Raw genomic sequence first — 25,705 nt, 5'->3', positions numbered from 1 at the left:
TGCTTGTGGAGGGACCGAGATGCTGACCGGGTCAGAAGGGCCCTCACGGCTGGAGTCCGAATTAGCAGAACAGCCTGCGAGTCATTTTCCAAACAAGCAGCTCTGACAGAAAATTCAAATCGCGCGTAGTCCATTACAGGCACAAGGAACGCTTAAAAGTAAAAAGCCGTGTTCCGCGATGAGACAACAACAGCTAATGAGCCTCACTGCTGCCCTCAGGCCACATCAGATTAAGTGCTATGGTTACATGGTTTTTAATACGTAATTTTTATTATTCTGTAAAAGGTAACAAAATATACAGAATGAAACTTTCCCTTTTTTAAACTAATGTTACAAACCCATCTCATCACTTACATATAAATACTGCACTCTACAGCTGATTATTTAGGTGTATAAGTCCAACAACGTAGCCCTCTAGCTGTCAAGCAAAAAAAAGAAAAAAAATGATCCAAGAATACAGTCTCCTGCATTGTTGATCCTGAGTGATCGAATGATCACAGGATTTCATCCACTGAACTGAAGGCCTGGAGGAAGGAAATCGTGTGTGGAAATGTGAGAGAGTACTTCAGACTTTTCAAAAATTTCATCCTTCAAAAACCAAATATACAAAGATGCATCCTTCATAGAAATCAAGAAGAAATCAATTTCAGCTAATTTCAAATAGAAAAAAGTATGGCACAGAATATAAGCCACGATGTGGCTTGAATTACACAGAATCTCGTATCACACATGCCAGCACGGAGTTAGTTATTCAGACATTACAGGCATCTTAACTGATTCAGCCCTGCTCCAAGCAAAGAACAGGAAGTGATTCAATGATAATAAAAAAAATAAAAATCAGGCCTGTTTGGCACTATGATACAGTTGGGGAAAAATAAACTCCCAGCCCTAGAACATTCCCATAACTACTCTCTTTTTAAAGGGCCTGGAGGACGATGAGGGCTGTAGGTCTGGAGGACGATCAGTACAAGTACACGCTAGAGTCGGCCAGCGGCCCTTGCGCCGCCGAGCCGGGCTCGGCGGCGCCCTTCACATGGCCTCGAACTCGTCGATGCGCTGCTTGGTGTTGCCCTGGCGGATCTGACGCAGCGTCTTGTACTTGTCCCGGCCTTGCCTCATGTTCTCGTTGTGGATGATGTCATTGTGGGTCCGCTTGTTCTCGTCTCTGGCCTGGGACAGCTCGCTGGTCAGAGTCTGCAACGCGAAGCAGCCTCGGTCAGCCCGAGGCCCCACACAGAGCCCCCTCCCCCACCCCGTGGGGAAAGCGGGCCCGGCCCGCATCCCGCTCACCCTCAGCTGCCGCTGCACGCGCTCGTTCTTCTCGGCCTCGGTAATGCGCTTCTCCTCGTTGCGGTCGTCCAGGATGCCCTCACTGGACAGCTCGGCGCTGTAGCCTGTGTACTCCGTGCCCTCCTCCTGCGGGTTCTCCTGGACATGGTAGTTAACGGGCTCGTACACTGGGGGCGGAGGCGGCGGGGGCGTGGTCATCACCAGGTGCAGCTCCTCCTTGGTCTTTACCAGGTCATCCTGGGCTTCTTTGGCCTTTGAAAGCAGATTAATGGACAGCTGCGAACCTTTCACGGGGAACCTCGTGTTTGGACCATTTTCTTAGGAGCCGCCTTTGCTCTACAAGGCGGCCACCGTCCGTGCTAAGAGAAGAAGGATTCCGCTCCCTCCCCCCACTCCCTTCTCCCGGGGGCTGGAGATGCGCGTGGCCCGAAGCAGCACAGAGCCGAGGCGCCAGGAATGTGGCTGAGCAGGGGGCCCTGGTCTGTGCAGCCTCTTCCAGGTCTGCGGACCCGGATCCCCGGAGCAGGTTATCAGCTGTGCCCACGGCACCAAGAGAAACTGCCACACCAGGTCTTGACATTTTTCTAAGTACTAAAACTTCTTTATGTCTGTAGTCCTTGTATATGTTCACTGCATATACTTTTGAAACAACTGTTAAAGAAGCAAACCCTCCAGCCACTGAGGAGCACTCCAGCACGCTGGTGTTCCGTTTGTTCTTCCCCTGCACGGCGCTGCTGTCAAGCCCCTCCCGGCCTGCCAGCCCCCAGCTCAAGCCCTTCTTACCTGCCACCCGGTAGTCCTTCCAGCAACTCCTGGGGGTCCGCGCACTCAACCCCGCCCACCTCGTCACCATCCTGACCCCGAGAGGCGCTTAGCTTGTACCGGTTTTGTAACCAGTTCCTCATTTAATACTTTATAAGGAGCACTTTCTCCGAAAACCTAAGGACTGAAGCGTTCTGCACACAGCTATAGTAGGGGGAGGGGGCGGGGGTGAAGACCCAGGAGGGGGAGGTGCCGGCCATCCCCCAGAAGGGACCACCGCGGAGGAGGAAGCGTTGGAAAGAGCTGGGGCGGGGAGAGGAGCCCCACGGCCTGGCCGTGGTCTACACTCTGAACCCGACCCACAGCACGATCCCGGTACGCAAGGGGGCTCCCAGATGGAGACAGGCGCCCCTGACGCCGAAACCAACGCGGTTCTCACTATGACAGCGAAAACTGACTGAACCCCTGGGGGTCCTTACGAGTCGGGTATTGCTCGTCCCGATCTGCAAGGAAACCGAGCCTCAGAGGCGAGGCCGCCGGCCCGGCAGAGCCTGGAGACCCCCAGGATCCAGGTCTTCCCACGCGTGGACCGGCGCTGGGAGCGGCAGGAGGGCTCCGCGCAGGGACCACGGCCGCGGCTGGGGGCACCCGCGTAATGCCACACAAAGCTAGTTCCTGATGGGGGCTGCCAGAGCACGGTGAGCGAGTGGCTCTCGTCCCCCTGCTGCGCCCCCCGCCCCCTCCGCGTCCTCGCCAGCGCTCACCCGGAGCTGCCACTCCTCCACCTCGTCCTCCTTGCGCCGCCGCGCCTCCTCCAGGAGGGCGATCTTGGCGGTGTACTCAGCGAGTTCCGTGGCCTGGGAAAGGAGCCGGAGCCAAGGTGATTTCCGGGACGCTTTCGGCAGGCGCCACTCGCGAGCGGAGGGTCACGTATTTTGGTACATGGCGCCGCATCCCCGTCCAGCGGGTTTCCAGCCGCCGCCCGAGGGCCAACCACCGCAGGGCCCCCTCCCCACGGGCCACCCTACACCCTCAGGCAGGTCACCTTACAGCCCCAATACCAATTATTATAAGGCGGGTGTCACTTTTTCAATCCCCAGAGGCGGCCTCTCTGTAACTGAGCGCCGTGAGGCCGCGCCCCCTACCAGCTGCTCCTGGCTCTTGATCTGATCCGCCGCCTGCCTCTCCAGCTCGTCCTTGGCGTGCAGTGCGGCCAGGCGCTCGGCCTCCAGGCGCTCGGACTCCTCCTGCGCCCGCTTCCTCTCCTCCTCCAGCTTCAGGGCTCGCTGGATCTGGTCCGAGAGCTCTAGACACAGCGCAGAACCAGAGCTGCTCAAGGCTCCTGCCAGGGACCCTGCAGTCTTGCCCCAAATTCCCACCCAGAGGGAACCGGATGGGACACGAGCGTGAACACACCAACGCTGCAAAGCGGTGGACCGAGGTGCACGGTGCCGGGACCTCTTCTCCCCGGGACACTGAAGGGAACGCTCACGGTGGGAAAACTGCCCTCCCCCGGCCAGGCCCTGGCCGCACCCTCGTTGCGCTGCTCTCCCCAGAAACTCAGCATCCGCACCGCTCGCCTGGGTTTCAGCTTATAGCGGGGGAGATGCAGCACAGCTCCGGTGACCGCAGGCCAAGCGTTCTATCTCACGGAACCTTAACATCCTCGTCAGAAACGGGGGATAATTCAGCCCTCCCCTCACAGGCCTGGGGGCAATTCAAAGGATTACTGTGCATAGAGCTTTCAGCACAGAACCCACACAGGTGTTAATAAAATACAGACTTATTTCCTAATCCAAACAACCGTTTTATCACGTCTCTCCTGCAAGGCTCTACTTCGGGCATGTGCTTATTAACTGGGATGTGTATCCTTGGGACGGGGTTCCCTCCCGGTTGGTGTGTGCCGTGCCGACCGACCGTCGGCCCTGCCGTCCCAGCCCACCGGGGCGGAGGCCCCGCCCACCTTTCTCCGCTTTCCTGGTCTTCTCTGCGTAGTCCTGGAGCCTGAGCATCAGCTCTTCCTTCTCACGCATCATCTGCTCCTTCTCTCTCTCCACGGTTTCTCTCCTTTTCTTCTCGGTTTCCAGCTGCTGCCTGTTTCCGGGAGGGGAATCGGCGGCGGCACAGGAGGCTCAGACTCCGCACAGCGGCCTGGTCATCCCAGCCCAGGCACGTGAGGGGCAGCTGCGTCTCGGTTACCGGCTGTCCCCAGCGCCTAGTCCAGGCCCCGGGCCCGTCCGTCCAGCAGAGGACCCCAGGTGCCCTGACTGCTCTCCACCTCGGGCTCGGGCTCGGGCTCTGCCCTGCCCACAGCGAGGCAGCTCTGAGGGCTGAGCCGCGGCCCTGCAGACTGTGATCCGCCGGCCCTTCTGTGGGGAGCAGCGCAGACACGGCTGCCCGTCCCCGTGCCCAGGAGAACACGCCCCGACCGGCCCTCCTGCCACCGCCCGCCCCTGCTCACCGCTCCAGCTGCTTCTGCTGCTTCTCCTCCCGGGCCTGGGCCTTCATCTGCTGCACCTCGATGGTGTCGGGCTTCCTGCGGCGCATGTACAGCTCGTGGTTCCCCATGCACAGCTGCAGGATCCGCTTGTTAATTCGCAGGCGGGGGGCATAGAACACGAAGTCCTGCAGAAGAGAACAGGGCAGACTGCGACAAGGGGAACGCCTTCCTTTGGCTTTCTTCTTCCAAACCCGACTTCACCCACTTCTGGATACCTCTTCGAAAAGGACAAACGTAGCAGAGAGTAGGGGCCAGAAAGGGGGTTCAAGGTAAAGCCACTGACCCCGAATGACAGAGAGATGTTCCTGGTACCGCGGGGCGCACGTCCTGCAGGACAAGCAGAGGGGGTGTGCGTGCTGAACCCCACGGCTGGACCACAAAGCTGCTCCGGGCCCAGCTCCCCCTGGCCTTCCGGCTAACATCCTCGTCTGGCCTCTCCAGCCCCACAGCCCTGTCCGTCCCCGATTCCTGCCCGCACAGCACAGCCTCTCCTACTTCACTGAGCTTCCGTCCCCTCCGTCTCAACCTTTCGCCTCCCACGCTGCTACCAGCGCACCGCTAGGGTCACCGGCGGAACTCTGATGCCAGCCCATCAGCTCCAGGACCAGGCGCAAACGCCCTGGCCTGGCGCAAGTGAAGGCCTTCCGGCCCTGACCCACCCCTTGTTCACCTAAACTGTACTCTTTCACACCGTGAGCACGTCCACACACAGTCCCTCCTACTTGGCATGTCATGTCCAATCCCACACACCCGAGGCCAGAGCACTTCCACGAGATCTCTCCTCCTCCATGGCTGTCACTTCTGTGCCCCCTGCACCTGATGGACAGGTCAGCCACGGCGCTGCTGGAGCCTTACCCCGCTGGCTTGTTCCGTTCTCTCTCCCCCCACTAGATGGTCAGCTCCCTGGAGAGCTGGGCCACGTTCATTCATCTCTACGTTCCCAGGACCAGACCAGCGTGCCCAGGGAACAGGTATCTGCTGGTGACTGACAGTTCACGCAGCACCGTCGCCTCTGACCCCACGACACTGGGCAAGTTGCTCCATCACTGAGCCTCGGCACCTTCAGCTGTACAATAACGGTCTTGTGAGGATTAAACAGAAAATGTTCACAAGGACTTAGAAAGGCGTCTGGCACAATGAAAGCTGCCGCAGACTTCGGGCTGCCTTACAAAACCGCTACTGGAAAGCCGCCTTTTTTTTTTGCGGTACGCGGGCCTCTCACTGCTGTGGCCTCTCCCGCTGCGGGGCACAGGCTCCGGACGCGCAGGCTCAGCGGCCACGGCTCACGGGACCAGCCGCTCCGCGGCATGTGGGATCTTCCCGGACCGGGGCACGAACCCACATCCCCTGCATCGGCAGGCGGACTCTCAACCACTGCGCCACCAGGAAAGCCCTGGAAAGCCTTCTTAAAAACAAGAACAAAATCACAGCATCCAAGAGCTTCATGACTTGTGACCACACGAGTCCGGGACACGGATGACACAGGGTCTTGTTTCCTAGCTCCTGATTACCCCTGCAATTAACAGAGGCGACAGAGGAGCAGTATAGTTTAGAAACTCTTGCTAAAAGCTATTGGAGGGCTTCCCTGGTGGCGCAGTGGTTAAGAGTCCGCCTGCCGATGCAGGGGACACGGGTTCGTGCCCCGGTCCGGGAAGATCCCACATGCCGCGGAGGGGCTGGGCCCGTGAGCCGTGGCCGCTGAGCCTGCGCGTCCGGAGCCTGTGCTCCGCAACGGGAGAGGCCACAGCGGTGAGAGGCCCGCGTACGGCCAAAAAAAAAAATATATTGGAAAAGGCGCATCTGCTTCCTCTTCCTGCTTTCCTTTCTCTTTTGAGGCACAGGGCCCTCAGCATCCAGATGCCGACCACTACAACAGGGAGAGGGTGGCTGAGGCCAAGAAGCGGTGCCGCGTGTCCCAGAGCAACTTCCAAAACCTACAGGAACACGCCGGGCGAGCTGAGCAACAGGCCCAGGAAGGGCCTGCTTAGTGCCTCAGTCTGGTACACCTGTCCAAAAATGCTAGGGAGAGAGTAATGTCAAGCCTGAGAGCCCACGGACCTCCTGGGCGGAGGGGGGCTCCCCTTGGGGTTTCACACACTTGTTATTAAGTCATCGGGTTTCCCAAGGAGGTGTCTGCGGAGCTGGGAGAAGCGGGTATTTTTATTACCCACCTGTCTCCTATTACACAAAGAGAAAATAATCCCTTGTTACGGCTGCACAGCCATGCTACCCAAATGGGTCTTGACTGTGGTTCCTAAGTATTTGTAAAGAAACTCTAATTAGCACGAACTCCTCTTCAGAAAAACGTCACTTAAAAAATATCAAGGGTCAGAACTGCAGGTGACATTCCCCACAGCATCCGGCTGCCCGAAGACAGGGCCTGTGCACACCAGAGACAGTGAGAGCACCCATGGCTTCGCGGGAGGTGGAGGATCCCTCGCATGCCGCCTTTGAAGGAGGCCAGTTCCTGACTTCAAGTTAAAAACAGAAACTAGAAACTTTTATTTAGAGATTTCTAAATCCACGTCTCCAGCCCAGGCCTCCTGATGAGACCTGGGGCAGGAGGCCATCTTAGCTGGCAGAGAACGACGTCCTAAAAACTGAAACCAGGCATGAGGAAAGTGAACCCAAGTCCCCAAGGACACGGAGGAGGAAGGAGGGAAGCCCTGGCGAGCTGTCGGGTGAACACGGGAGCCTCGGGGCTGCCCTCTGCGCAGGCTGGGCAGGGCCCGCTGCTGTCACGTGCAGGTCTCCATCCTTCCGCCTCTCCCGTGGGGCAGGAACAAAAGGCCCATTCTCAAGGGGAGCCAGCTGTCTCGGCCCCGTGAGCCACCCAGGCAGGCACTGAACAGCACGAGAGTCAAAATCACGGCCCCGAACCGCGGCACCCGTGTGGCCGGGGTCGGAAGCTGCCTGGCTGAGGAGCGGGGCCTGCGCTCAGCCGGGGGCTTTGTCCAGGGGACCGCCCTCCACGCAAGCTCAGGAAGCCCTCCCCGGGAGTGGTGACGCGACCTTTCGGGTCTCCTTTTCTGTCTTCTACGTAAAGGCGTGAACTTGGACATGTGGTGTTCTACCGCCCCGCCCGCGGCTGCGCAGAAGAGCCCTGGGAGGTGTGGGGGCCCCAAGGGACCCGTCCCCCCAGCCAGCCCCCACCAATAAGGCACCCAAGCAGAGGACGCCTCCTCCGTGAGGCCCCCCAGACCCACCCACCTGAAGCCATCGCCCACCCCACCTCTCATCTGCGTCCCCCGATCTGTCACTCGGTACAGCGGCACTGTTAAATTCTCTGCCAGAAAGCACGTTACTTGTTTTGTTTGTCTTCACCCATCTCTTCACTGGCGTGTGCACCTCACGGGGCGGGACCTGTCCTGTTCCGTGCACACCATCCTAGTATCGCGCCTGACACGCGGCATGTGACCAGCAAATGTTTCTCTCTCCCTTTTTCGCCTTTCAAGTGATGGCTTCACATAAAACCAGATTATAGCAAAAGTATACTCGGCTAATTCAACCAGATGTATCGCAATTGCCTTTGCCTGGGAGCTTGTGATTGTACAATATTCTCCAGCTTTTCGGAAGCTAAACTTAAACCAAATTTGAAAAAAACCATACAACTTAACTCTTAAACAGTCTACCCAGAATTCCTGCTTCTGTCACTTCTCAAAAAATGTTCTGAACCATCAGTAACGTCTCGTGAACAGACAGTAGCCTACACAGCATCGCAGGCTCTTCTCGCTGACTGCCCCATCTCACTGCCCCGTAACACTGGCAACAAACACCACGACCCTCGGTTCACGGTGCTGCATGCTAATGTGACCTGTTACCATGGAGCCCGAGAGCCTGTATTAAACGCTTGTTAATTTAAAAGAGCTGTGCAACTGCCCATGGAGCAGGAGTCAGGAGTTTGCGAACAGCAGGAACACGGAAAGTGTCTTTCAGTGAAGACAATACTTCTACACACAGCGTCCAGACCTCTGGTTTTCCCTTACTCGGGACTAACCCCTCGTGGGAGGAGCAGCTGGACAGCAATGCCACACGCTGTCCCCTGAGCGTTAACCGTCACCATGCGGTGCCCAAGCCCTGGAGGGCTCCCAGACGTGCCTCTCTGAGCCGAACACTGTAACTAAGGAACCAAATTACATGAGACACCAAGTTCCTTCCGAACTGTAATTCTGGTAAAATTCACGACAGGCTCCAAGAAGCGTAAGAGAATTTCTTCAAGTGGCAGTTTTTTAAAGAACAGATTTCCAATTAGAAAACAAATTCCTGGGCTTCCCCGGTGGCGCAGTGGTTAAGAATTCGCCTGCCGATGCAGGGGACACGGGTTCGAGCCCTGGTCCGGGAAGATCCCACATGCTGCGGAGCAACTAAGCCCGTGCGCCACAACTACTGAGCCTGCGCTCTATACAGCCCGCGAGCCACAACTACTGAAGCCCACGCGCCTAGAGCCCGTGCTCCTGAACAAGGGAAGCCACCGCAGTGAGAAGCCTGTGCACCGCAAAGAAGAGTAGCCCCTGCTCGCCGCAACTAGAGGAAGCCTGCGCGCAGCAACGAAGACCCAACGCAGCCAAAATTAAAAAAAAAAATTCCTCCATGTCTTTTCAAAAAAAACCAAAAAACAAACTCCTCACCCATTCCACCACTCTACATTATGTATCGTCTTAATCTTTTGAGCAAACTCAGCTGAAAGTTTACATAATTTCCACAATGTACCGGTCTTTACAGCTATTAGTTAACAATCGGTATTCAAATTCTAAGATATGACGTTCCTTTTCCAGCTAAGTCCTCCCAGGATGACCGCCCAACAGGCTCTTCTTTGTGAGGGGCCGTTTCCCACATCAGCACCGATGTGAAGGTGCCAGTGTGAAGACCACCTGCGGGGGCACAGGGCAGTCAGAGGAAAACAAGGCGCAGTCTGTACCAGGAGGAGGGGGGGGACGCGGGGGCCAGCAAGTCTGACGTATCCTAACTTGGGTAAGTTGCAAGGACAGCTCACCAAGTCAAAGCCCGGCCCCGAGGCTTGACCATCACAGTGCGTGCTCCAGGGGGTACCAGGGCAATGCTGCCGTGAGCACCCCACCCCAGGCCCACTGCCTGGAGGCAGGCTGGTTTTCCACACGAATATGAACATTTCACAAGCCCAGAAATGCAACGCTTTGTGAAACGCTTATCATGTAGCAAAGGTCGATGACTCAGAACTGCCCTTTTCTTCATAAGGAATGGAGACCATTTGGAAACTTAGATGACAAGCGTCAGCTGGCTTCTGACGGACCGCTGGGTTCCACCATAACCTCCTACTGCAATGCCCAGTGGCAGGGCCCAAGGGGACCTTAACCCTCCATGTAACCTACTGGGACTTCTTCCCCCCGCCCACACACACACAGGTAATTCTGAGTATCACCGGCTCCTTGTCACACAGAGAAATCTGACCTTTATCTTGGAAACGTATTTGGCTGCAAGATGAAAAAGCAGTAACCTGTAACTTATGAACTTACAGGAGCCTTCTTGTCGATGGGCTTAATGACAAACTTTTTGTCATTGAAAGAGATGTTCCTGATTTCACTCCATGGGAAGCCAATCTTCGGGGTCAACCTAAGGTTAAAAAAAAAGGTGGGAGAGTTAGATGTGTACTTGGATTGGCTAAGAAAGGTTTGTAAATCTATTCTTAATTTCTTTTAGTTTAATTTTAAAAAGTACAAAGCTAGCCCAAGAATCATATTATGTAGTGTACATCATAACTGAATAGTTGCTACCTGTGCTAGGTTAGCTGACAGGTGGGTGTCAGTGAGGGTCAAGCTCTAGGAAGCCTTGATATGCTCCCACTGGCATTCGTCTTTCTCAGTTACTACGTCCAGTCAGCCCGGCTTGTAATCTTGAGGTCAACTTTGATTCCTAACCAGGCACATCCTTTCATCCTTTGTTTGAAGTATCTCTCATGACCATCTTTTGCAATTCATTTCCCACACCACCACCCTAATCCCACCTCTCACATGCCAGCAGCCTAGCCAACCAAGTTCCTTCTGTTGCCTACAGAACCCTACTTCCAGTCTGCCTGTCTGATTAATGTCCCTTTTGGTCAATCCATTCCCCTCCTGAAAAATGTCAACACTGCCGCCCCAATACCCCACCCCCGGTTTCTACAGGATGAAATCCACAGTCCTTAACTTCGCATCCAACAGCCTTCTAACCTAGACCCAGCTGCCTGGTTCAGCCCACCCTTTCAACACAGGGTTCACTGCCACCCCTGGCATGGAAGGGCCTCCCTCCTCCCTCCCCCACCACTCCCAGATGTGCACCATCAGGCCAGCTCACTCTCCCTTTCAGCCGCCTTTCCGCTCTCAACCAGCCTTTCCGCTCTCAACCAACGTGCAGTCCCTTATGCTACACAAACGATTCTTGTGTTACTTAAATCACTGCATTATTATTTAGCTCTTTGAAAACCAGGCAGGTGAGCAGTCTGATGGCAAAGACCACACCTTATGTTTCCTATACATGCTATACCCAGGGCAGCTATTCACCAGTGGAAAAGGAAAGGGCTGGGTATGGTTCAAGTCCAAGGTTTCCTTACCGTATTGCTGTCTGTTTCTCCCTTCAGAAAACTGTTAGCATTTGCTTAATATGTTAGGTGCTCTAATGTTGGGTGCACGGATATTCACAATTGTTGTATCTTCTTGATGAGCTGAGGGCTTGGTATACGGATTCTGCCCCTCTAGTTCTCATCTCGGTGATGCATGCTCTCCTGGCTGGTCAGACACCTTCCCATGTCACCCTCCAAGTTCCAAGGGAGCTCTCAGATCACACACCCACTACTGTCCTGCTTAATCACTACTGGCCGAAACTCCGGATTTTTAATTAGCATTTCTGGGAAAGCTTATGGTATGACTTCAAGACCACATTGCTCAACTTACCTCATAATTTCCACCCTCTTCTTCATCTCCTCCACCCTATTCTTTCAACACATTTACCATGGATGCCATTCCAGAAGGAATGACAGATCCTCAAGCAACCTTTCAGAGATGCTGCCATGAAAAACGGTCCTTGCCAGGAGCCATAGAAACTTCCCATTTAGAAAAGAGCAGGAGTGGGGAGGACTCTACTGCCTACCGACATGTTTAAATAAAAACTGATGGGCAATGTAGGTCCTGTTATGACAACACAAGCCAGGTCAAGGCAGTGGGCGTGGCCTCTGAAGGCCGGGAGTGGGCACCTAAGCCCGACGGGCTTCTGGGACCCAACAGTCAGGGCACTGGCCAGGCTGTGGTTCTAAGTGTCCAATCTTTTCGATATACATCCTTTTTTTAGTTTTGTCCTATAGGATCACCAATGCCCGTTGAAATACATCTGGTTAACATGCTTCACAGCACTCAAAAAAGCATGCAGGGAGTTTGTTCAGTTATTTTATCTCCCACTGTATGTGGGAGATATATATATACACACACACACACACACACATATATATTGTTTGAAGAAGTAATTTTGTATATAGGTGTCTGAGCACTGGAAAGGAACTCAGGATGTCACCTGGTCCTGCCGTGGACGTAACCTCTATCCTTAACGTGGAAAGGCCGTAAAAGAGAGACATCGGGTAGGCGCTTGTTGCTTCAGAACACTTTCCTCCAAAACACAAGGCCAACGTGCTGGGAAGAGCAGAAGAGCCAGGAACCTGCAGCTGCCCAGCTCTCAGCCATGCAGTCAGCACTGTGGGCCGGGCTTCCAACGCAACGATCTGTTCTCTGTCTCCTAGTTTTATACGAGTCTCTCAAAATAGTTTCTAACCCAGAAAACTTGGACCTTCAGGCTAGACAGACATCTTTCTCTCAAGGGTTGGGCATCCTGTCACCACGGCTTCCAGCTTCTTCTTTCTGCTGTACCTGCAAAGTTTGTCTTTTTTTAAGACTCTGAAACGTCGTATAACAATTTATAGCCCCATAAGCAGGACTGCAGTATCAAAAGATGAGGACTAAACATGAAAATTATGACTCACCCCTAAGTTAAAGAACCTCCTTTTATTCTTGACCACAGTTGGAAGATTAAAGTCTTACAAGGATTTCTTTCTCTTTTTTTTTTTCTGAGTTCACTTAGAGGACACAAACAGAGAAGGACCCACAGAGAAGATTTCTAAAGGATTTGTAAGTCACAAATTTTAAAAGTGTAATTCTCGAAAGATTGGGGACCAGAGCTCTTTGGAGAAACAGCTGATTCCAGGGCTGGAGCATCTGGAGGTACCAGTATGTAAGAAGTGCCTTGAAAATAATGGGGTCGGAGGGCCCAGGAGCCAACTCAAAGGGGCTCCTCAAAGCAAATCTCAAACGATGTTAGCTACAAAATAACAGTATAGATTATGGCCCATAGAAGAAAACACATATTAACATAAGTAACTAAACAATAAATGGAGAAATTGGTTCCTTATAGAATTCCATTAATATGTGTAAATAGAATGATTTATTTTAAAAAAATCACCATTTCTCAAATATTACAATAACTGTTTCAGGCAAGTCTCATCAATGGATGCAGAATTCATAGATGGAAGTTTAAGAAACAGGACATTCACACAGTTTCAAAGACTCTCCCCTAAATACACTTGTCAATTACGAAGGGGAGGTGAGTAACTTTGCAGAGAAGCCTGGCCAATGCCACCTTGACCCGAGATCAGTCAACACCACGCTGCCTGCGAGGGTGCGACAGCACTTCTGTCAGATTCACGCCCAAAGCACAACCTCAGATCTTATCATGGGAAGGTATGAGACTGATCCAAGGTGAGGGATTTTCTAAAGAGTCAATGGTCAGCGCTCTTCACAAGTGTCAAGGCTGTGCTAGACAGACAGACAGACTCTGGGACTGTCGCAGATGGGAGGAGACTGGGGAGTGTGACAACTAAATGTAGGTGGGATTCCAGGCAGATCCTGGGGCAGGAAAGGGACACTGGTGGACAACTGATGACCGTCAACAGCATCACGTATCAAGGTGACCGTCCCGACTCTGCTACCTGGACTGTGTTTACGTTAAGGTGTTGACATCTGGGGAAGCTGCTGAAGGGCACATGGGAATTCTTTGTACCTACTATTTTTGGAAGCTTTTTAAAGTCTGAAATGATTTCAAAACGAAGAGTTAAAACATTTACATTCAAAATGCGCGGCAGAGCGACAGGAGTCTGGATTTCACAGGCGTGTGTCTGTCTAACATCAGCAAAGAACACTCAGAATTGTGCATTTCGTTCTAATTAAATCTTACATCAAAAGAAAATCAAAACATACTGAGCTCTAGCGAACAGTATGCATTTTGGGGGAAGTATACCGATGCCTGCAACGTGGGGGCAGCCAGCGGGGCGGACGGCCGTGAAATGAGGACGGGGAGGGGCGTGACAAGGCCCGTGGCGACATGCTGATGGGAGGCTGCTCGTGGCCGCGGGCACGTGGGCTTCACTGTGAAATGCTTTTCATTTTGCAGTGTTTTGAAAGTTTTCACTGAAGAGTTTAGAAAGGTCTGGGGTGGGGGGATGGGCTGCAGATCACAGCGTGCCACGGAGGGGGAAGAACAGAGATAGAGCTGCCAGGCGCCGCACCCCCCCCCCCCCCCCGCAGCGATGATAACGGAGATAAACAACAGCGGCTGAAGCTCTTCCCACACTTCCACATGGAAGAAAAGGCGCTTAAGGGGGGGGGGGGGGCCCTGGGCCTCCGCTCCCGCTCCCACCCCCTGCGTCAGAAAACTCTCCCCACAGCCACCCTTCCTGCCACCCACCCAGCCACACTTAGAAGCCACCATGGCTTCTCCTCAGGCCCTCCCTGCACGTGTCCAGCCTCTCTTCTCGGCCAGTCTGAGCTGGGCTTCTAAACTTCCCCCAGAGGTGGTCTAACCGGAGTCCTCCCAGCGGCAAACTTCTGTAAGAAACTAAGTTATTCAAAAATTCTGTCTGTTCCGCGTTCAAGTTAGGGAACCAAAGACAGAAAGGAGAGGATGGTCTGACAGCTGTGATCCGACATATTTGTTAACGCACACACAGATCCAGAGAATTGCTTTCTGCTCTCCTTTGTGATACAGGTAAGCCACTGACGGTAAGGCACAAAGACGTAACCTCCCCCCGCGCCCGCCAAAGAAATCTGCCTGTGAGCATAATTTTAGAAACTGGAAAAAAATAACGTACTTAAATGGTTGAAACATGATTTCTAATGCCAATAAAATAGAAATGTAAATCAGAATACATGATTTACAACCCCGGGTAAGGAATGTAAGGGAAAAGACACTTGGCCTTCATTTCGCCCCCTCCTGGTCTACAGCCCTTTCCCAGCATCCTCCCTGCTGGAGCCCTGGGCCCGTGGCACATTCAGAAACTCCTACAGACGGAAGGATTAGGGGAGTGAGCCCTGGGAGGGACGAAGCCGGGGGAGAAGTGTGCTTGCAAAGCACTGAAGAATTTGGGGCAGGATCAGCTCCTCTAGTTTTTGTTGTGGCCTGGGGATGCCGGGTAGGGTTATAACACAGCTAATCTCAACTTTTTCTGTCCCACGCTGACAGCAGCGTGCGGGGAAGCTGCCTAATTCCTCCCTCTCGATGTTCTCTCCTCTTCAGATCTAAGGGTTTACAGAAAGGAAGACAAATGCTTCGTGTCCTACATGTTCCCAACTTGACTGTTATACATACAATGAAAAAGGGACCCCAAGAGACTTTTTTCTTTGGGGAGAAGACCCTTTTGAGAGGTTGCCCGTTTCGCAGCTAAGCTGGGGGATGGGAGGAGAGCGGAGGCAGGACTGGAAGAGCCAAGCTGCTCAGAGTTTCACTCGGAGGAAACGGGATTTTCGTGGGTGAGGGAAGTCACAAGCCGACAGCAGGTCCCTGCCTCTGGCTCTGTCTGGCAGCTTGAAAAACCTGTTCGGAAGCCCTGGCCTTGGCTACGTCACAAGATCTGCTCATTCAGGAAGGCGGTTTCCCATGTATATTCCCACGAGGCCGCGGTGCTCCCTGCTGACCAGCTCCCGCCCTCCAGCTCAGGGGCCTCCACAAGAACTAGGGCTGGCTTCCCGAGTCCCTGACTTATGCAGACTGTTTCTGCCTGTCCACGGCACTGGATCTAGCACACCGGGGAAGGAGCAAACCAAGAGTCCCCAGTAACTCACTTCGGGGTCCTCAGGCGAGTCCCTGCGACCCTCTGCTAAGCACGCCACGTCCTAAGTGTAACTGGATTCGTCCAACTGGCACCGCGCCTCCCGGCAGAGACGCCCTCCTCCACCCACTCTGGGCACGCGGTGGAGGGGCTGGAATGCCAGGCACCGGTCCCCATCCCAGGGGAAATGGGTCTGGGCTGTGGGTCCTGGCCAGAGCGCCTGTGGCCGGGATTATGGTGGACTCTGTACAGGTTATCGTGTGTCAGAAGTGGCGCTGCTGCCCTCAAGAACGTCAGGGTAGGGGTGGGAACCTGGGGCAGCCGAGAGCAGGTGAGACAGGTGAGCTGCCACTCCAAGGAACAGGGAACCGCCGTGGAAAACTTGTCCTCACCGAATCAGAGAGTGTGTGTGTGTGTGTGTGTGTGTGTGTGTGTGTGTGTGTGTGTGTGTGTGTGTGTGTGTGTGTGTGTGTGTGTGTGTGTGTGTCTAGCCCCTTGGCAGGAAAAAGGCATCTGCGCAGAACTGGTAACCACAGGAATGGGCAAAGGAAGCCGGGGGGAGGCCAGCCTGCCTGCACTGAACTACAGCAGGGCCCACTCCACAAACTAACACACTGAGGCAATCGGGTACCTCCTTCAGGTTCAGAGGATTTAGCTAGACTGTCCACACAGAAAGGCTACTGTGTCAGAATCTCAAGGTCCCTGATAGCACCATAAATATTCTGGGTCGGATCAGCACACACCTCAAGCCGCCCAGCACTGCTGGCTGGTGCCTATGGGCGTGCTGGTACAGGGGCGGGAGACGTGCTGGTACCTACAGGCAGCCGGGGCGGCCTCACAGGAAGGGGCGGGAGATGGCTTCCTGCAGCTCTTGTTCTTTCACAAGCCCCAAAGTCCCTGAGGTCACGGACCCGTGTGGTCCCCCTGCTGGGCCCCTCGGCACGTGCTACACGTGCTAATAACGAACAGGCTAAGAGAGAAATAACGCACACCTCTGAACCGACCCCCGACACGGCAACGTCACAGCCGCCAAGCTCTTAAGCGTCAGACACTGGGCCAGTAAGTTGCTAGGTAAATACTCCGAAAAGAGCCCATATGCACATTTGCCATTTTCTCCATGGTTTCCAGGCCTGATACCCCACCAACTAAAGAAAATATAAAGTTCAACTCACTTATCATCTTTCTCATAAATATTTAGTCCAAGGGCATCAACTCCAAGCCAAAGGTCTGTTCCTTTCTTATTTTTTATCTCAAAATAGTTGATCCCATACATTTCCAGGTCCTGGGCAATCTTCAGATACTCCAACATAGCACTGTCTCTGGGTGGGGAGAACAAACATTGGCATCGTCGTTAGCGTGCGCCCCGCGCTCGACAGTTACACCGCCACCAGGATCTGAAACGTAGTGCATCACGGAGGACGGGCTGACAGCCAGGTGCCTCCGTCGCTGTCCCTCTGCCGGCCTGTGCCCCAAGTGGGCGCCCAGCCATCCTGGACACTGACCACGGGCGTACGTCACGTGTCAGGAAAGAACCAAACTGGCTTGTGCTGCCCACTCTGGACACAGAGGGCTTCCCTTGGAAATTCTATCACCGGGCACGACCTCTCTCTCCCTCTGTGGCCTACACGGTGCTTCAGGGAGCCCACCGTCTGCCTCACTTGGGGCCACTGCTTGGGCTTTGAGTTATTTCCCTCCACAGAAGATGCTCGGGTCAGGCAGGAAACTCTAAGAACACAAAGTCTCTGAGGCCCAAACTGCAAATGAATTTCTGAGGATGGGACACGATGCCGAGAGCTGCTGCCAGTGCCCGAGAGGAGGATTCTAGGACACGCATCCAGTCGCTTCGCTCTCACCAGCCGCATGTCCCACTCCGACCCTCTCCACACCTCGCTGGTGCTTCTTTATTAGCAAGTGTTTCTCACTTGGGATCTTTTTTTTTTTACACTTACAACCTTTTGAAGGCAACCACCTTATGGACGATGAACGAATCAGCACCTCTGTGACAGGGAAAAGAAAATGCCTGGTGGGCTGCGAGCAATGCTCCGGCCCCCTTGACTAAAATGAATTGTTTCAGACACAAGTTTTCTTTCCTCTGAAACAAGGAGGGGAGAAGGCTGGAGGGACTGAAGGTGTAAACTAAACCACTTCTGCCCTGGTGGCGGTGGGGAGGAACAGCTGGCTTCGTTTGGGAAGAAACCTCACCGGTAGCCCCTTACCTTCCCTGCCTCTAGGCACGGCTCTGAGCGAGTCCCCTGCAAAGAAGACCGGCTCCCAGCCCAGCACTCACTTGAGCATCCCGCGGTGCTCGGCGTGCCACACCTGGATCCGGTCCTCCCACTGGTCCCTGGTGAGCTTGTGCTGGTCCATGACTCTGGATCGCAAAGGAAGAGGGCACAGAGCCGTCACCCCAGAGGGCTGGGAGCAGCGTGCGACCGGCCACTGAGCACCCTCACACAGACCCTGACTGTTCTTTCAAATAAAACCATCTACTTCCTAAGATGCGGCATTTCTATTTATGACAATTAACAGCCTGGACGATTCAGAACCTGGAATGAGACAAACCCAGTCTTGCTGGAAACACTTTTAAAAGGTGTTTTATTTTAAGTGGCCTCTCCTTCCAAAAGAGGTAATTTATGTGACCGCCAGTAAATAAAAAGATTGAACAGGGGCCGGTTTACCATGTACACCAGGGAGAGCTAAGACGGTTCTGCTCCGGCTCCTGTGAGGAGGGCCCCCTCCCCTGCTGAGCCCCTCTGTCGCAGAGGCCACTCCAGGGTCCACCGAGGGGTGGCAGGGCCTGCGGAAGGCCGGCCCGTGACTGCAGACAGAGTCCCCAGCCCGCAGAACACTCGCCCTCCACAAAGCCCTTCTGCCTCCCGACCCTCCTGACACGACGCTCGCACGCAGGCCCGGCCCCCGCCGGCTCACCTTTGGGGGATCAGCCGCTCGGAGCCAAGGTACCCGGACTTGTGCAGCTCCTTGCCGTAGTCCCCGAACTTGGCCTGCACAGCATAGGAGCCCAGGAGCACCGCCGTCTCGGGCGGGCAGTAAATCTCATCGCTGAGAATCCCCTCCTTCACTTGCAGGAAGAAAAGCTTCTGGGTGATGTCCTGGATGAGCTCCTCGGACACGTCTTCGGGGTAGAACTTGGCCCGGAACTTGAACTGCAGAGGGTTCTCCTTTCTGACCTCCTGGGCGGACACCTGGGCGGCAGAGGCCAAACCCTCACTGCAAGTTCGAAAGACAAAGACCTGCCTTCCCAACACAGGGTTTAACCACTGACTCAGAAGCGTCCTTCAGGCCAGTTTTCAGAAGATAATGTTTGTTCTGAAAGTCACCTTTTTAGCGTGGAAGACAGAAGGCCAGTGAGAGTCCTGTTACACCCTCACACTAGCCCCAGCCCCAGCCTTGGTTTTCTGGGGGCGATGCTATCAACTCCAGGGGACTGCCTGAGTGATCCGCGAATCTGGCCTCTGTCCACATGGCCAGGCCAGCCCTGGACCATAAGCTCACTCTCAGTAATTCCTCACGCCCCCGCCCACCCCCTTCCATGCCTCCAATCACCCTCCTGATGGGTCCAGTAATATGGGAGGGAAAGCAGGAGTTGGAGAAAAGAGAGAAACTGTCTGGAGAAAACACATTTAGCTTACTGCTTTTCTTTGTAATTGTTAATGGAATTATCCAGTCTTTGGAGTTGAAACTCTTATCACAGGTTCAAACAGCAATAACAGATTCTTACAAAACACTGGATGATTCATGGTTTATAAGATTAACAATCTCATTGGAAAAAAAAAAAAACCAACAAAAGCTAAGGTCAACTAAAAGCTGAGCAATCAAGCATCACACACTCCAATAAGGGAGCAGTAAGGAGAAATGCCAGGATCTCATTTCCAGCAACTACCTCCATTTACGGGAAACCTGCAACCTGTCTGTCTTTAAAAACTTTTACACAAATAGAAAGGAACACAAAACAAAAGACAGAGTTTCAATGTCAACAGAGTAGACCAAACCCAATTAACAGCCTGTAAATAGTTAACGTGACTTACTTTTTTATCAAGTTTCAACCAGGTAGGAAATCCTTTATTATCTACATACTGGAGGCCAAAGTACCACACTTCCCGAAGGCCGATGGTCTTAACCACCTGTGTGAAAGAGACCGGGGCGGGGGGCGGGGCGGGGGGAGACAGTCACGAGGAGCTCTCCGGATGGCAGTGGCCCTGGGCTGCCACCATTACATGGTGTAGCAGAGCTGCCAAGAGAGCGAGGCGCCAGCTTAGACACCACGGGAAGGCCTCCGCTACACTGTCTGTTACTAACAGACATGAACCATTTACTTTTCTTTTCTTTTGGCCCCACTTTGCAGCTTGTGGAATCTTAGCTCCCTGACCAGGGACTGAACCCAGGCCCCTGCAGTGAAAGCACCAAGTCCTAACCACTGGACCGCCAGGGAAGTCCCTGAACCATTTACTTTTAATATAAATTTGAGCAGATTTAGGGTTAACTTTAAATCTTATAAAATGTCACCCCTACTCCTCTGTCCTCCATTATGCGTTTCTGAGTAAAGACAGCTAGGTGGGCCACAGGGAATGGGCCGTAACCCAGGTACACCCACCGGTGAAAGTGTGTGTGTGTCACAGGTGTGACTGTACCTGTCGGGGAGCCCACATGAAAAAGGGGCTGAAAGACACCAATGTGAAGCAGAGCCTCCCCTGGCTGCCCGTCTCTGCTCCTCGGCAGCTGGCCAGGCCTCCGCTCAGAGGGATCAGGGCAGCAGCGGTCCCGGAAAGGCATAGGAGGCAGCGGGCAACAAGCTTCCAGGGAAGAGGGGGAGTGCTCAGCTTCACGCATGCCAAGGGGCGACGAGCACTTTCAACCTCCAGAAACGTGAAATTCTGATACAGGAAGGTGGAATTCAGCCCTAGGTCACAGTGCGTTTCACGGTTTTAAAGTTCTCTCCAGTACTAGGACAAAAGTCTCCTGTGGTCCATTACACTGACAGCCCCACGATGGTTACTCTTGTGTCTTGGAAGTCAAAAAGCAACTTGCCGTGGACACTTGTTGAATACTGTCAGAACTTGGCCGCATAGTTTTAAATTCCATGACATATAATGTTAAACCTTTAAAAAAAAGGTTACTATTCTTCAAATATATGGCTTCTATCATATTTAAAGGGAAAGAGGGATGTACACACTAGAAATGACAATCAGGTATCTGGAGCACTTACAATAAAAACTGAAACACCGAAGTCTGCCTTGAGCCCGTTTCTGCACTGGCCGCGGCTGCGGGGCCAGATGCTCGCGGAGCTCCCGAGTCTCCGTTTACTACAGGCCAGGGAATGACCTGCTCATTCACTCCCTTCACTCACCCAAAAAAAGCGAGGAGGGACTAGACCCGAGAGTCCTCATCACGAAGCGACAGGAGGGCAGTTTTGACTCTTACCAGCGCTCTCCCCGCAAGTCTGGTGAAGCCCCAGTTCTGCTTTTCGTGGTAGCCAAGTATAAAGGAAGCTGACTGAAAGACCAGGTTTTCTATACCCAATCCTGCTAGTTTCCTAAACCTCCATCTCAACATCTGGATACGAAACCTGCCTCGCCTTCCTCTGCGGGCTGTCCAAAGCCACACAAGAAAGCCCCACGTACAGAAGCCATTCTACCTCTCCTTCCACTCCATCCACCCAGCTGCAGCCTTAGCCTGGGTCTGACCAGCGTGAAACCATTTCCTGTCCACTTGACTTCCCTGCCCCGTGCCTGTCAGACCCTCGCTGATCTTCAGACTCCTCTTCTCCATCTGCTCTGATGTGGCCGGTCCCCCTTCACGGAGCTGATCAGACTCTGGAGCCACGGACCTGACCCGGGTCCCTCACTCTCTCGGTGGAAGCCTGTCCCTGAGTTCCCTGATCTGCCACCCATCTTTACGTATGACTCTTCCGTCTACTTCCAGGACAACTGTCCTCAGCGTGTTTCAAAGCCCTACTTCTCTCCCTACGGCTCCCCCAAAACAACAAAACAGAAGTAAACAACCTTCCTTTCTGCAGTCCATTCTAAAAACTGACCTGTCAGTCCTCTCTGCGAGGGAAACCCAGCATTCCTAGAAAAACACAATCACTGTTCTCTCCAATGTCCCTACCTTAACCTAAAGCCGATACACAGCACGCAAGCCAAATCTGAACGGGTGTGGGGTCCATTCCTTTATCTATGCCACTGTGGTGTTTTATTTTTATTATTTTATTTATTTATTTATGTATTTAAATTTTTGGCTGCGTTGGGTCTTCGTTGCTGCGCACGGGCTTTCTCTAGTTGCGGCGAGTGGGGGCTACTCTTCGTGGCGCTGTGCGGGCTTCTCACTGCGGTGGCTTCTCTTGTTGTGGAGCACGGGCTCTAGGCGCGCGGACTTCAGTACCTGTGGCACTTGGGCTCCGTAGTTGCGGCTCGCGGGCTCTAGAGCGCGGGCTCAGTAGTTGTGGCACACATGCTTCAGTGGCTGTGGCACGTGGGCTCAGTAGTTGCGGCTCGCGGGCTCTAGAGCGCAGGCTCAGTAGTTGTGGTGCACGGGCTTAGCTGCTCTGTGGCATGTGGGATCTTCCCTGACCAGGGCTTGAACTTGTGTCCCCTGCATTGGCAGCTGGATTCTTAACCACTGTGCCACCAGGGCAGTCCCTCTGTGGTGTTTTAAATGGCACGTTTTGGGAAAGGAAAAGGCAGGAATGTGTCTACTTAACTCAGTCTCAAGCGACAGCTGGAAAATACTACTGATACTTTCTGGTGATGAAAACAGTGAGCAGAGAGTCACGTGGCAGGAACTCCTTTCTCAGCACGTCGGCAGCTGCAGTAGTGGGAAAGCACCATGGCCCTGCCAGGAACCTGCCCGGCTTCCACGATGGTCTCTGTGAGGGCCTCCATCACCTCGGAGCCCTGGACTAGAATCTAGTCCCAGACGAAGCAACAGCACTGGGACAGGGGCTGGGGGACAGTTACTGCTGAGGAGACTCAAGTGACAGAGGGGGTGGGAGGGAATCGGACAGACTAACTACCTTCCAAGTCTCCTTCAACCGATGCCAGTTAAGGACCACATTTCAGTGACTGGCAGCTGGGCCCGTGAATGAGCTTCCGAGACCTAGAAGCGCATCAGGTGGAGCAGCAGAGAAAGGACGCAGAGCCCCGTGCAGCCTGCAGCCCCTCCTGGATGTTCGTTCAGGAGGAAACACACCCAGCGTGGCGGAGGGGAGGAGGGGCGCCAGGCCCACCTGTGCCGATGAGGCCTGAGCATCCCCGCCTCACCGTACCACGTCGGAGGGATAAACAAGTGGATATTCAAAGAGCGAGGTGCAACTGGGGTCAAGGCTGTGGAGACGGCCTTTCCTGCCAGGCCTCTGCGTCCACAGTTCTAACACAGACCGAGTCATGTTCCGCTGACCCACAAGCGGTTCCATGAGCGGTTCCACGGGTCCGCTCCAGCCTCAACCTCAGATTACACAGTATTTCACAACAGGAACACACAATACTGAAAAAAGTTCCAACACTAACTCTGGTGACTGAGGGATGCGCTAGCTGCAGGCAGAGCTGACCCGAGCCCCTGGCTTCCTCCCCGTCCGTGCTCTCACCACTGCCCCCATATGGTGCCCAGGATTTTCTTTCAGGAGAAACCCTTAGATTTCCACCCCAAGTCCAGTCCCGCCCCAGGCAGTTAAATGTCTTTATCGTTATCGGTGAGGCACGGCCAGGGAATGGCCTCAAAAATCACAGCACAGGGAGGGCGGAGGCTGCATTCGACCCCTCCCCTGGAGGTGTGAGCCCCCAGGCCCTGCTCACTGGCTTCGGGAAATTAACCTGCTGGGTGCTGACTTTGGGGATGAAAGGGAGATCCCATCAGGCCCAGGGTGAGTCACCTATACTTTCTACACTTGCCAGGACTCCACTCCTGTTTCCAGTTTGGTGCTGGGATGCAGAGCGTGGCCTGGCCGACCGGCGGGGCCTCTCAGGAAGGCCGCCGACGGTGCAGGTGCCTGTGAACGCACACCCTGCCCCGGCGCCCTACTGGGTCCTCAGTCCCAGAGCAGAATTCACAAAGCCCAGAAAGGTCGCTCTCGCTCTGTCTAAAGCTTGGAACCGTTCCATGGAAGAGTTATCACGGCCCTCATGGTGGTGCACCGCGCTTATTAAAACTCTGCGTCACCTCCAGCTTTCATGAAGAGAGGGGCAGGAGCGCGGCTGGGCTGTTACCTGGCTGGAGGGAAGGGTGTGTGCTGACCCCCGAGGGGCTCAGGACTCTGCGGCTGCAGGGAGTGCTGGAGAGAGGCCGCCTGGCCCCACGCTGTCCTCCACTGCACCCCGGCCGCGAACCAGATGGCAGGAAACGGCCAGGGGGACCGTGGAGACCCCAGCGGGAGAGGCGGCAGCCAGAGCTCTCGGTGAGGCTCCGGCTCGTGAAGACTGCACGGCGCCCCTTCTCCTCGGGACTGCGAACGGGGGCCACCCCGGGGAGAGTGTTTACGACAGCTGAACCCCGCTGGCAGGGGCTAAAAACATGGTCTACTCCACAGCGAGAAGCGAGCAGCCAACCAAGGTAATAAATGTGCTCGCCAAAGTGATTCCGATGCTGCAAACACTTTTTTCTACCTGGGAAGCCGCTCTCTTAAGTTCACAGAAACCAACCTGATCGAAAAGCTGTTTTCCTGTTGTATTTGGTTGGATGGCGAACTCCAGCTCCGCGTCCATGGTGGTAACTCGGACGTTGATCTAGAAAACAGAATGGAACACATTACACTTAACCGGGTGTTTTTAATAATCTCCGAGTGTCCCACCTGAACTCAACGGTCCTGAGCAACGTGGTGAGAGTATGTCCCTCCTCCACACCCATTCTCATACCTGTCACCATACACAGACATACACCCCCAACCCCAAAACACACACCACCCCCCCCCCCCAGCTCTGTGCCTACGCATGCGGTCTGGATCCAAATGTGTGCCCTCGTGGCTTTAATAAAGCACCTTCACGCTTAGGTCTAAGCTGTTTTTCTACAAAATACTTTGATAACTGTCAACATATTTTACATACACCATCTCACATTTTGGCCCTACGACAGCTAAGTGAAGCCACCTCTGGGCATTCACACCAAGTCTGTAAGTGACAGGAGAGGACAGAGGAGGGTCTGTGCACCAGAATGCTGCCAGCAACTTCAGAAACCACCTCGACAGTGAAGAGAGAAACAGCGAAATGGTCACAGACACATCGGAGAGGACAGAATACTATGTAGTAATTTGAAAAGGTAATTATGAAGACAGTGGGAACATGGAAGCATTACTAGCAATAGTAAGGTCACAAGGTGGTAGTGACGGGAAGGCCTGAAAAAATGTCTCTAATAGTGCCATACTGGTGGTTTAAGGCAATTTATTTCAAGGTCATTTTCCAATTTATCGCTTGAAAAACCCAGAATTTGCTAGCATACGAAAAACATGCAAATCTAGCTACCTTATACCACGGTCCCAAAGGAAAATAACACAGCAACTATAAAGCTTAACATTAAGAAATGCTTGCTTCTCACCATTTTTCAAGTGAAATATACAAATAGCTGGAGAGACATATATTCCAAATTCGTCCTAACACAGACAGAAATGTAACGAGGACACAGACTGACTGATTGTATTTATTATTTTTAAAAAATATTTATTTATTTAATTAATTAATTTTTGGTTGCGTCGGGTCTTAGCTGCGGCCACACAGGCTCTTCCTTGCAGCATGCAGGATCTTTTGTTGCAGCGTGCGGCTTCTCTCTCTAGTTGTGGCTCGTGTGCTCAGTAGTTGTGGCACATGGGCTTAGCTGCCCCGCAGCATGCGGGATCTTAGTTCCCCAACCAGGGATTGAACCCGTGTCCCCTACATTGGAAGGCATATTCTTAACCACTGGACCACCAGGGAAGTCCCCTAAATGTATTATTTAGCTTCCTGATATAAGAACTAAAAAGTGGTGAGTTCCGAATGTGTGTCATGCCTTGGCTGGATACTTAGACTCTGTCTAAGTTGAACAAAAATTAGTCTTTACAAATCATTTTTCCCCTA

The 25,705-nt window shown here is 53.6% G+C and overlaps 1 protein-coding gene across 1 annotated transcript in view; it reads right to left on the bottom strand.

Moving 5' to 3' along the window:
* Positions 1 to 257: 257 nt before the first annotated feature.
* The window catches only part of EZR (ezrin), a 48,103-nt gene continuing 22,655 nt past the window's right edge, over positions 258 to 25,705 (bottom strand). Inside the window, exons 2-13 of the mRNA XM_065889024.1 lie at positions 24,302 to 24,385; positions 19,697 to 19,792; positions 18,579 to 18,853; positions 17,938 to 18,021; positions 16,823 to 16,969; positions 10,045 to 10,141; positions 4,514 to 4,677; positions 4,016 to 4,146; positions 3,198 to 3,358; positions 2,817 to 2,909; positions 1,291 to 1,542; positions 258 to 1,194 (exon numbers count right to left, since the gene is read on the bottom strand). Coding sequence (XP_065745096.1) covers positions 1,030 to 1,194; positions 1,291 to 1,542; positions 2,817 to 2,909; positions 3,198 to 3,358; positions 4,016 to 4,146; positions 4,514 to 4,677; positions 10,045 to 10,141; positions 16,823 to 16,969; positions 17,938 to 18,021; positions 18,579 to 18,853; positions 19,697 to 19,792; positions 24,302 to 24,385 — 1,749 coding nt within the window. The 3' untranslated portion in view covers positions 258 to 1,029. The remainder of the gene's footprint in view (positions 1,195 to 1,290; positions 1,543 to 2,816; positions 2,910 to 3,197; positions 3,359 to 4,015; positions 4,147 to 4,513; positions 4,678 to 10,044; positions 10,142 to 16,822; positions 16,970 to 17,937; positions 18,022 to 18,578; positions 18,854 to 19,696; positions 19,793 to 24,301; positions 24,386 to 25,705) is intronic.

This window comes from Phocoena phocoena, chromosome 12 (assembly GCF_963924675.1).
Source record: "Phocoena phocoena chromosome 12, mPhoPho1.1, whole genome shotgun sequence".
Taxonomy (NCBI): domain Eukaryota; kingdom Metazoa; phylum Chordata; class Mammalia; order Artiodactyla; family Phocoenidae; genus Phocoena; species Phocoena phocoena.
This window is presented reverse-complemented; position numbering and strand designations above follow the sequence as displayed.